We start from the raw sequence: 12,655 nt of genomic DNA, 5'->3' as shown, positions 1-12,655 counted from the left end.
TACAGAAACTCCACCATGACTCTAATTTGAACCAGCAAGTGACCTATGCTGCATAAGAATGGTTTGGGAGAAGTATCAAAAGCTTCATGTGACTCCAACGAATTCTATCTGAATGGAGAATGAAACCCTTCTTGTTTTCTTTCAGCAATTCCCCATGTACTTTTGCTTTATGCATTATACCCCATGCTGAATATCTGCACAGCTGACTGAAATTAATCGACTATTGCTTGGGGGGGCGGAGGAAGAGGACTGTCTGTGCTACTGTTTCTGTAGCTTTGTTGAACATGATGACCTTTCTTAGAAAGATTCAATGAAGCATAGTACTCTGTTCCTACTCATTGATTCCAAGGCCAGAAAGGACCATTATAATTATAAATTCTGACTTCTTGTGTAACACGGGCCAGAAAATTTCCCCCAAATAATCCCTAAAGTAGATCACTTAGAAAAAACATTACATTTTGATTTAAAAATGTCAGTGATGGAAAATCCACCATGACCCTTGTGAGATTGTTCCACTGGTTAATAACTCTCACTGTTAAAAATTTACATTTTATGGACAGCCTGAATCTGTCTAGCTTCAACTTCCAGCCATTGGATCACATTTAAGCTTTCTCTGTTAGAATAGAAGAGTCCATTATAAAATAGATTTTCCCTGTATAGATACTTGCAGACTGTTGATCAAGTCACCATTCGCATTCTCTTGGTTAAGCTAAGCAGATTTTGTTTCTTGCATCTGTAAGGTATGTTTTCTAATCCTTTAATCATTCTTGAGCTTCAGAGGGTAGCCGAGTTAGTCTGTTGCAGAAAAAAAAACAGCAAGCCAATGGTCTGGTAGCACTTTATATACTAACAAAACATGTAGATGGTTTCATGAGCTTTTGTGGGCATAGCCCACTTCTTCAGATGACCTGAGTTATGACTAGGGGATAAGAAAACTCAAAATAAATAGGAGAAAGGAAGTGGGCGGGGGGGCGGGGCGCGGGGGTAGAGAAAGATGCTCTGTTGCCCCCCCCTCCCCCCCTCTCTCTCTCTCTCTCACTTTATATATATATATATATATATATATCAGGAGAAAGGGTGCTAAACCTGAGTAGATAAAGATCAAAGTCAGTGGATAGATTGGTAAGGCAGGAAAGATACCATTCAGAAAGCTGTTAGCACCTTCAGCGATAAAGGGGTCCACCACCCTGTATCTTGATTAAGTCCATCAGTAACTGAATTGCATTTGCATATGTATTGTAATTCCAAGCTTTCTCCGTGTATTTGGCTTGAGGAACTGGCCTGTGACAAGACCGCCACCTTCAGATCTGTGAGATTATGGTTAGGTAAACAGAAATGTTTTGTTAGTCTTTAAAGTGCTACCAGACCATTTGCTTGCTGTTTTTAATCATTCTTGTGGCTCTTCTCTAAACTTTCTCCAATGTATCAGCATCCTTTTTTGAATTGCAGACACCCAAACTGCATACAGTATCCTAGCAACAGTCAGACCAGTGTCAAATACAGAGGTAAAATAACTTCTCTTCTCGTACTCAAGATTCTCTTGTTTATGTTTCCAAAGATCTCATTAGCCCTTTTGGCCCCAGCATGACAGTGCAAACTCATGTTCTGCTGATTATCCCATGGTGAGCAGAGTCCTGTCCTATGAGTGTGGCTGACCTTCTTTGTATACATCTAAGAACATTTATGTTTCTATGAATTAGAACATATATTGTTTGTGCACAGTTGGCTAAGCAATCCGGATCATTTAGTGTGAATGACCAGTCCTCATTATTGATCACTCCCCCAGTCACTCATTTGCAAACTTTATCAATGAAGATTGTTTTCTTTCAGGCCATTGATAAAAATGTTAAATACCAAAGGACCAAGAACCAGAACTACACTTTCCAGAACTGCACTAGAAACACTCCCACTTGATGATGGCCAGCTTTTAGTCCATTTAATGTGCCATGTTAATTTCTGTATAATTCTAGTTATTTAGGCAGAGTTGTTCATTATTACGTCCTACAGAAATCAAAGCAATATTACTTTATGAATTATCTCATCTGCGAAAGAAAAATTAGTTTTACAGATGTATCCTTCATAAATCTGCATTGATTGGTATTAATTATATTACCCTCCTTTAATTCTTTTTTAAGCAAGCCCCATTTCAACTGTCTCATTGTCTTGCCCTGGATGAGTGCTAAACTAACAGACTTGTAATTACCCAGCTTATCCTGTTTCTATCCTTTTTAAATATGGGAACATATTATCTTTCTTCCAGTCATCTGGAACTTACCCTTGTTCCAAACCTTATTGAAAATCAATATTAACAGTGGAGTAAGTGCCTCAGCCAGCTTTTTAAAAACTGTTGGATTCAAGTTATCTCAGCCTGAAAGTTTAAAATGTCTAAATGTAATAGCTGCTGTTTAACACCCTCCTGAGGTACTAGTGAAAGGGAAAGTGTTATCCTGTATAATAGACTACATCATCACAGAAATATGGATTGAACACTTCTGCCTTTTCTGCATTATTATTGATAATTCTATCTTTTCCATCTAATAATGGATCAATGCCATTGTTAGGATTCTTTTTTGTTTCCGATATGCTTCTAAAAATAATTTTTTACTGTCCATAACTTTGCTGGCCATGGGGATCCCCTTGTGTCCCTTTATCTCCCTTACTAATTTTCTATAATTCCTAGCTTTAGATTTATATTTGTTAGTCAGCTTCCCCATGATTCTGTTTGTAATATGTTTTTATAGCTACCTTCAGGTCCTGTCTAAAACAGGTAGTTATTTTCACAAGTAAGGCTTTCTTCCTTGACTATGGGATTGTGGCTCCTTTGGGCAAATAGTAAAATGTTCTTAAACTATTCTCAATTATCTTCCACATTTTTCTGATTAAATTATTCCTCGCAGCTGATTTGGCTCAGAATACATATGACTGGCTTTGACTTTATTCTGTTTGCACATTATAAATATCACCAAATCATGATCACTTGTACCTAAGCTACTGTTATTTTTTTGTTCTGTGATCAAGTACCTTTTTATCTGTCAAGATGAGTTTTAAAATAGAATTCCCCTGTGTTGATTGCTGCATGTTTTGAGTTAGGAAAATGTCATTTATAATGTATAGAAATTCCAGTAATTCTTCAGCCCTGGCAACATGAAACCTCCATCATATGCTGCTCAAACTGAAGTCCCCTATGATCATGCAGCTTTTTTCCCCTACACATTATAGTTAGATGCATAAGGAGCAGGTCATCCTGTTCCCTGGTGTGATTTGGTGATGTGTAGCAGACACCAGCTAATATTCCATTTTGTGCTCTATTAGTGCATTAAGCCATAAACATTTGAGATCGTTTTCTTTCAAGTTCTCAGATGGATTCATCAGACTCATTTTAGTGCTTTGCCTGGAATGTATTAGAGATACAAAGGTTTAATGTGGAACATGCCATTTGAATAACAAAGAGTCCTGCTTCTGTCAGAATCTCTGACGTCAGATTGTTAACTTTTGTGCTACTGTCAAGATAGAGAGGTGGAGTCAGGAGTGTGAGCTATAGCTACACATACATCTCTTAGCTCACTTTGTTTTCCAGGAGGAGAGTTTGAACTTTGCTTTAGTAAAAGAGGTCAAATAGGTGTTTCATATTCATGCAGCTCATTGTGGAAATCATTAACTTCCTATGATTGGGGTGGTCTGGGCTGACTGTGTATATTGTGCACTACTTTGATATTTAGACTCTGGGGGTATTTAGGAATTGTTAAAAAATGAGGTTTTAATAGGATAATGAGTATGCAACTGAGAGCAGTTCATTGTGGCAATTAAATTGTTTTGAAAGCTTCAGGCTCCACCTGTCTGTTGTTCCCCATTGGAGAAAAGTGAAATGTGTCTGTGGTAGTCAGTCTTCATTCAGCTTTGAGGATGAATTATTATTTTATTGATGTTTAACATGTATACTGTGTTAGGGATTAGAGGCTGCAACCAGGTCAGGGCTCCATTGTATTAGGCTCTTGGCAAATATGTAATAACTGTCAGCCTATAACAGTAGTTCCCAACCTTTTCCAGATGGGGACCCATTCTGACAATTCAGGAAATGTGACCCAGGGCAATTCAGGAAATGTGTGAATGGCTCCTTAAGAGCCACCTAGTGACCTTTTTGAAATGCAATGGCGACCCATATTTGGGTCCCAACCCATAGGCTGGGAAACCCTCATCTATAATAAGGGTGGCCCCTCTTGTGAGAGGCCACAAGGTGATGGGTTTGATTGCCTCTGTGTCCCCTTTATTTGCCTGTAAAATGAAGTGTCTGTCTCGGGAGCATATTCATCCCCTATTATTCATAAAATGTGCCACAGTCCACAGATACCACATGATAAAAACAGTTAAGCTAAGAAAGGACCATTTTGATCATCAAAATCTGACCCTCTTGCACACTGAGGGCCACAGAACGTAACACATCCACTCTTGTAATGGCTCCCTAACTTGTGGCTGAATTACTGTAGTCCTCAAAATGTGATTTAATGATTTTCAAATTCCAAAGACTCCACCATCACACTAATTTGAAACAAGTAGTGACCCATGCCCCATGCTGCATAAGAAGGCACCCTTCCCTGAGTCTCTTTCAATCTGACCTGGAAGAAAATTCCATCCTGACCCCATCTTGCAATCAGTATGAACCCTGAGTATGTGGGCAAAGATCATCTCCCCTAAGAGTGCTCCCTGCTGAGTATCACGTAACTAGACCTGCTGGCTTAAGAATCCTCCCTGACTCCAGGGTACTTCCTTCCAGAGTCAAGCTCTTGTTTCTGGGCCTAATTTATACTGACTGGGCTGGTTCTTCCTCTCATTCCTGAGGGACTGAAGCGTTGCTGTGTTGTTGTGACCTTGTTTTACTTTGGGATTTTGAGATGAACTGTTTTTACCATGAGCAATCTGTGGAGTTTGATGGGCAATGTGATGAACTGAGGGAAGTTTCTACTGAGCTTTCTGCTTCTCCTTTGTTTCTCTCACCTGCCCCTCCTGACATTTTGTCTGAAGGGGGTAGCAAAAATAATGGACTGTTTTGGGCAGAGACCTGCTATGTGTGCAGTTCCTAGCCAATCAGAGTAATGGTCACAGCCCACCACACTTAGCCTTTATTAGCTGGCAGCTTTCTGAACATATTATGGCAGATAGGGATGTGAAAGGTTAACTTCAGCCAGCTAACCCTCATCCATTCCGGTTAACTGTTAACCAGTGGGAGCTGAAGCAGCTCCCTGTCTGCTGTGGGAGGGACCAGACTGCCTGTGCCCTGTTTAATTGGTTAACTGGTTAAGCATAGTATATTTAACAGGTTAACCAATTAAACATGATTTAACATCCTGAGCGAGAGGAGTACGTTTTAAGGAAGTGGTTTTGCATATTTTGGTCAGGAATTTCTCCAGTAAGAAGGCAGCATGGGGAAAAGAATGAAGATTTGTGTAGAGGACACACACAGGTGGGTGAGCAAGGCTGGCATTACTGGCAGAGCAAAACAGGTGGTGACCTCACAGTAAGATAACAAATGAGGCAGATCAACCATGGCAGCTCTAAATTGTAGAGAGATCTGAACACCACTTTAAAAATGGAACAGGGGAAATATAGGTGTATTCCATGCTTTTGAAGTTGTTCCTCAGTTAAAAGAATCAATTTATGCTTTTGGCTATATCAGTGTTAATCTAGAGGAACTACATTAGAGACCATTTTTAGCCTAGGTGCTAAGATAACAACAATGTACAAGTGTAAGAGAGAGCAAAATTTGGCGGAAGAGTCAAACTCAGCATTAAAATGTGTGTTGGAAGGGGAATTTGGCACCAAATCTAATTGAGGAGGATGAGGAAAGAGGTTAACCACCGATTACTGTTCATTATGTATATCCAAGTCTTGGTCCAGAATTATGCTATGTTTTAATTGAATCTTGGGCAAGTCCTATTTTACCATTTACATAAGGAAATAAATTGTAGAAGGAGTTGGGAAATGAGAGCCAACTGCTTGCCTACTTGTACTGAGTGTAGTCAGATGCCAGCAGTGCATGAGGATATGTAACAAGATCCATCTCAGTCTAACAGCTTTTTAATAGGCTCATCTGTCAAATCCCATTACCATTAGCATATGACTTTGAGATTATTCTTGGGTTTTACTTTTTCTTGAATTTGATGTGTGCAGTGATTCCCCCATAAATACTTCCAACGTGGTGTGAAGCTGGGCAGAGGGAGAAAGCACCTGGAAGTATTGAAGAGTTTCAGATTTACAGTTTTTTGGTTTTTTTTAAAGAATATATTTCCTAAAAAATTCCCTTGGGACAGTTGAACATCTACAGATGCACTTATCAAATCCCCTTCTCTTTTGCAGGGAAGATTACCATGAAGATGGGTTCTGTCAGCCTTATAGGGGAATTGCATGTGCACGAATCATTGGAAACAGGACCATTTACGTGGACTCCCTCCAGATGCAAGGAGAAATTGAAAACCGAATTACTGGTATGCCTATAGCAAGACAAGAATAATTTGTTCTAGTGTCCAGATCAAGTCCTAACAGAATTAATTTTGTTACCACCTAGGCTTATCAATTAACAGCCAAGATACCCTTATAGTAAGGTTTGAACAAGCAATCCCTTTTCTCTCTCCTATTCAGAAACATTGTTTTACAAGGAAAAAAAATCTGCTGTCATGTTAAAAACATTTTTCACCTCAAGTGAAGTGTCAAAGGCTTGACTCTCTAACAGCTTGTGATTTGTACTGGTGTATTTTACATGATTGATTCAAATATAAGCAAATTTTTAAAAGTCAAGTGCATTCAAGTGTAATGAGAAACTCCTGTGTTTTGGCTTTCTTGAAATATATACAGTGACTTTGCCCTGGGGCTTTTCCTCCCTTACTAAAAAATCCCAGTAGAGCTCTGATTTAACATTGATTTATATAAAATAAGGAATGACCTTTCCATGCTCTGCCCCCGCTGATTTTTTTTCTGAACATAATTTTGGTGCACAATGAGAACCTGGCTAGAGAAATCAGATCGATCCATATGCCTTCAACAAGCAAAGCAATCCAGACACAATCCTATTTCTTACCATTGAGCTCACCATCATCAATGTATATTTGATCTCTTAAGAAAAAGAGTAACGTGTTTTGGTGCAGTGAGGTTTTGGGGAAAATGTTGCTACTTTTTGATCAAATTAAATTTATGTTCCTATATACACCTACTGTCCTCATGTTGATTGCATCATTATGGGATTATGCATTTGGTTAGGCAGGCTTGAGGTTGGAATTATGATTTTGGGGGCATTGTTAATATCAATTTTCTTTATTAATGAGTTTGGTACATGATTTACATCCAGATGCTGAAAAGAGATCTGGGGAGGCATTAGCCTGAATTTCCATGTGGCTATATGCAGAAACAGGGATCCTCCATGCAGCGAAATTGCAAGACTCTGGTCTTAGTGCATATATGGGTAGCAATGAGAAGCATAGCCATATAGTATTTTAAAAATATATGACTTTTGAGAGATGTTTACCAAGGGCCACTAACAGGGGGCAGAGAGAGTGGGGGAGCAAATAGGGCAGCAGCAGTGGCCAGAGGCATGGGCCTTTTAACTTGCCTCTGGAGACTTGGGCAGTGTGTGCTGTGTGCCCCTGAAGAGCTAGCTTGGGGAAGCTATCCCCAGCCCTGCTCCTTCCATTATTGTCCCTGCCTCTTCCAGGGGCATGGAGCCAGGCCCCCTCCCACCTTGCCCAGTGTCCCAGTAATTCTCTCCTCAGCCCTGTGTTTACCAAATGCCCCATGGACTAATTGCTAGAGATTTCACATATGCTCAGTTACTGTGAAGATTCTTAAATGGAACTCTTCAGTGTATCTGGAAGCCTTTAAGCAAATAGCTTAACACTTCTGAGGTTCAATTAGTTTTCTTATTAGCTGAGAAACAGCTCTAATTTTAAAATCAGTTTCTCCGTTTGTACTTGCATAGAGGCACATGATGGACTGTGGCTCTTTGTGAATGGGGAGTAGGGACACCTACTGTCCACAGCTAAAACTGGCATTAAAAATCATACCTACATGAAATTTTAGTTCGGGGACTACCTAGGTGGTCTGTCATTTTGTGTTGTTGTGAAGCATTCAGTTATTGCAGTGTAATTAAATTACTCTTGTAATTTAAGGAAAATCCAGCTGATACGTGGTATTATTTTAAATTTTCCCTTCTTGAAGTGGCCATCTACTCCTTACGGGTTTCTCTAGCTCAGTGGTTCTCAAAGTGGTCCATGGACGTCTTCCAGGTGGTCCGTGGCTCCAGCGCTGCCCTTCCCCTCCCCCTCCCACTGTAGCAGGGAGCCCGCACTGGCACTCCAGCCTCGTGCCCTCTCCCTGCCACGAGGTGGGAACACCAGTGCGGACTTCCTGTTTGGGAATGGGGGGACGAGCCTTGCTGCGCAATCGGGCTCTCGGGAAAGAAGTGGAACTAGAAGTGGCTCTGCCACTCCCCCTCCTCTGGCTGGGGGAACAACCGTACATAGATGCATTGCTTGGAGGCTTCCTCTGCTGTTCCCATTAGCCAGAAACTGGCCAATGGGAGCAGCAGGAGGGCGTGCCTAGAACACGGTGCCTAGGAGTGACATGGGGCACAAAAGCAAGTAAGTGTTCCCCCTTCTCCACATGGCCAGAGTCTGCACCCCTACCCCACTCATGCACACCCTCCCACCGAGACCCTGCACCCCCAGCCAGACACCCTACTCCCAGCCTGCTCCTGCACGCTACCTCCCACTAAGACCTTACACCCTTACCCCCTTTCTCTACCACATCTCCCGCCCAGATCTTGCACCCCATCCCTATCCCACTCATTGGCATCCCAGTCCCACACACTGAACCCCTGATTTTTGGCCCCATCCCAGAGCCTAGTGTGTCCATAAAATCCACTAATCCCCAAGCCCCAGAAGAATTAATCTGGCCTATGGGAAACCCGGAACCTCAGTCCTCCCAGCGCCTTCTACCCCTCCTCCAGTGGGGCTGGATCTCCAAGGGAGTGAGGTGTCTCGAAAGCCACATCATTAGGAATGGGGGGCTATGAAGGGGTTTTTTGGGGGGGAGGCTTCTCACTTGTGTAGTCCCTGACTGATTTTTCTGTGGGTCAATAACGTCCCCGCACAAAAAAAGTCCCCTACCCCTGCCATAAATAAAGATAATGTTGTCACCTTTTGTGTTGAACATAAATTAATGTTATTTTAATTTAAATAAAGTTTAGTAAACTAATATGAATACGTAATCTGTTTAATACTTTCAATTAATATTTATTTCCTTACTGCTTAAATTAAACCGTTCTCCCTAGCTGCAGAACTAGCAAAATGATTCGGGCATAATTATATAATTAACGGCAAGTTTCCATTAGTAGCTGGTGGTCTACAGAAGGGTTTGCATTGAGCCACGTGGGCCACAGGTCAAAAAGTTTGATAACTACTGCATCTAAACAACCCCAGCCACCAAGAACTCCAAACTTCCTTTGTTCATGTGCACTCATATGTGTTCTCGATCACTTTTTTTAGGCAATAAATCTGAGGGACCTTCCCAGATTGAGGAGTCAACAGAGGATCTTTTAGAACAAATTGATAAATTAAATAGTAATAAGTCCTCAGGACTAGATGATCTTTGTCCAAGAGTTCTGAAGGAACTCAAATACAAAAGTGCAGAACTAGTAACTATATTAATGTAAAAACTTAAAAAACAACAAATAGTCTGGTAGCACTTGAAAGACTAACAAACCATGTAGATGGAATCATGAGCTTTTATAGGCACAGCCCACTTCTTCAAATGACCTGAGTGGTGGATGTCCAGAATGAAAATTAAATAAGGGAAGGAGGCTGGGGGAGAATGGAAAAAATTGGAGGGGGGTGGTGAGAAAGAGGCAGTGGGTAGATAAATTTCAAAAGGAAAGCTGAGCCAGTATGTAACAGGAAAAACTGAAAATCGACAAATAGGCTATTAACACCTAAAAACTAGATAGTTAAGAGGCAGATAAGAACCATTAGTTTGCAATGTAAAGGAAGAGTATTAACACATGCTACACCCCTCACCTCCGCTATGAACACTGACAGTTCTCAGGCTTTGTTCTTGTAAACTCTACCATATATTTTATTTACAGTGTTTTAATCCTTCCACTAATAATGTCAGGATTCCACACTTTTAACCCCTTCTCCAAAAGGGAGGGGGAGAAGTAGGGAATAAGGATCTCTACTTAATGCACTCCATTTGTCAGGTTCTCCTAGCTTTCCTTCTCTTCTTCATGAGCACCCCTTCCTATGCCTTTTTATAAAGCTTCCCTTTTAATCAGCTAATTGGCTTGTTGACTCACTAGTGCCAGTCTAGCCTGGTAATCAGATCCACAGGTCTGTACAATTAAGCCTTCCCACAGGGAAACCTAATTAGTACCAATAGTGACCAGAGTGCTTGCTCAAGTGCTAGCCCTCAGCATGCTGTCACATACCGTATCCCAGGGGTGGGCAATAATTTTTTTGCCAGAGGCCATTTCAAAAATCAGGCTGCACTGGAAGGAGCAGGCCTTGAGCGGAAGGGGTAGGGCCAGGATACTTACCTACTTCCCCACCCATAGACCATGATTGGTCTGGGGGTGGGGGAGGAGCACCTTCCCTCCCCCCTGAGGTTCCCCCTAGGTGCCTATGCCCCTGTCAGTAAGAGGAGACTTCACACACTCTCCCTTCTGCCCCCGGGCTCACGGAGGCCCTTTTGCCCACCCGTGCCTTATCCCCTTTCTCAACAGAATGAAGATTCTTTCTCCTTTCCTGGAGGATCTCTCAGGCCTGTGCCCCTCCTCAGATTGTTCACCATGGATCCTATTATAGGGTCCATCTATGCTCCACCCACGAAAATTGCATTTAGTGGATGAGGGTTTTGTCTCCATAATTCTCTCTGGGTGTGTCTAGACTACAGTGTTTTGTCAACAAAAGTGGACTTTTGTCGACAAAACTAAACCTGCATCTACACTACCTCTGAGTTCTGTCGACATAACGTCGACAGAACTCAGCAGTTTTGTCGACGCTGGTAAACCTCATTTTACGAGGAATAATGCCTTTTGTCGACAGAGTTCTGTCGATAGAAGGCATTATTGCATCTAAATTATCCTTTGCATCTACACTGCCATGTCGACAAAGCAACTTGCTTTGTCGACAGAACTGAATGTAGTCTAGATGCTCTTTGTCGACAGAAGCTTTGTCGACAGTATCTGTCGACAAAGTTTCTGTCGACAAAAGCCTGTAGTCTAGACATACCCTCTCTGTCCACACATCATCACTCCAAGGGAAGCCCGTTAAACTGTGCTCCTTGCCTGTATCCTCATTGTTTGTGGCGGATCCATCCTTTCTCCTCAGTCTTATGGTTATTCTGGTTCTTTGATGTCACTGGGTGTACTTAAGTGAACTTTGTATTTGTTCTTCCGTTCTGTCTCTTGGGGGACTTCTCTGTCCTTATCTTGTCTGCAACTTGTAATTTCATTTCAAGGCTCTTCTGGCCCCTTTACATTTATTTCCTCTTTTCTTTGCTCTGTGGAATGTAGCCTAGCCTTCTCTGCCAACTATAAAAGGAGTGGGGTAATCCATCCACTACCACTTGTTTCCACTTTAATGTCCCCTGGACATCCAGGGGCACTTGTGCCATGGGGCAGATACAGTACTTCCTTTTTGTCTTCCCTGCCTGGTGTCTTGGCCAAGACATAAAACTGTGAAAACTTATAGTCCCTGTGTATGTCTGTCATGTCCACATGGGAAACACTGTGACTCGAGCCCCTGCCAGAATTCCTTGGTTGTTCATCCTTTGTCTTCTCAGTGCCGTTCTCAGGGCCCAGGCTGTTAAAATCTGTGCAGATGCACAGGGCAAGAACCACTCAGTCCATCATGTGGGGCTCTTAATTCCTGGAAGTATTTTTCTGTGGACACACCCACCTGATCCAGAATCTCTGCCTTAATCATGATCTGCTCTGTCACCTGCTCGTCATGCCAAACCTTATGTGCAATTGTATTTCCCTGTTTAAAGAGAGTGCCAGTTGACGCACCCCATGTTGTTTTGTCCCAACTGGCTCTGATGGCCACATTTTCTAAAGGAGGCAAAGCTACATCAAGGTTATCTGTATGTCCCATCTTCTAGAGTACTGTGCCCGGTTTCAGTTTCTCATCCCAGGACTTGCCATACTTGAAGGGTCGCTGGTGTATCTCAGCTTGTTCCCTTGTAAATTCCTGCAGACCCTTTCACTGCCAGCCAAGTCAGGACTGTTTACCTTCTTGGAGGCTAGGAAAGTCTGCAGTCTTCTGTCTCTCTCTGCTGCTTCTCCCCATTGCCGTGTTCTCTCCATCACCCTGTCTACCAGATCTCTACACCAGCTTCTCCATCAAGCTCTTTAGCCTCATGGATGCAGGCAAATCTTGGAAAAGCCCCTAGCTCTGACAAGGCAATGTGCTGCACCTCTGCCTCTTCTCCAAACTCAGATTGCCCTGAGACCCTTTGTGGTTGTAATCACCACCTTGTAGTTTATTTACAGAGTTTTAATTCATCCCTCTGCTAGTACATGTCAGCGTGTCCACACTTCTACACTGTATCTCAGCTCTCAAGGCCTGTCTCCTTTGTCAGGCTCTTCTAGCCTTCAGTTTTTCTCCTTTTCTTT

General features: G+C 42.1%; 1 protein-coding gene across 3 annotated transcripts in view; it reads left to right on the top strand.

Annotated features, from left to right (window-relative positions):
• The window catches only part of ROR2 (receptor tyrosine kinase like orphan receptor 2), a 216,115-nt gene that overhangs the window by 194,627 nt on the left and 8,833 nt on the right, over window positions 1-12,655 (top strand). For all 3 annotated transcript variants that reach the window (XM_075931901.1, XM_075931902.1, XM_006131878.3), the window contains one exon: window positions 6,352-6,479. In XM_075931901.1, coding sequence (XP_075788016.1) covers window positions 6,352-6,479 — 128 coding nt within the window. The remainder of the gene's footprint in view (window positions 1-6,351; window positions 6,480-12,655) is intronic.

Source organism: Pelodiscus sinensis, chromosome 6 (genome assembly GCF_049634645.1).
Source record: "Pelodiscus sinensis isolate JC-2024 chromosome 6, ASM4963464v1, whole genome shotgun sequence".
Taxonomy (NCBI): Eukaryota; Metazoa; Chordata; order Testudines; family Trionychidae; genus Pelodiscus; species Pelodiscus sinensis.
This window is presented reverse-complemented; position numbering and strand designations above follow the sequence as displayed.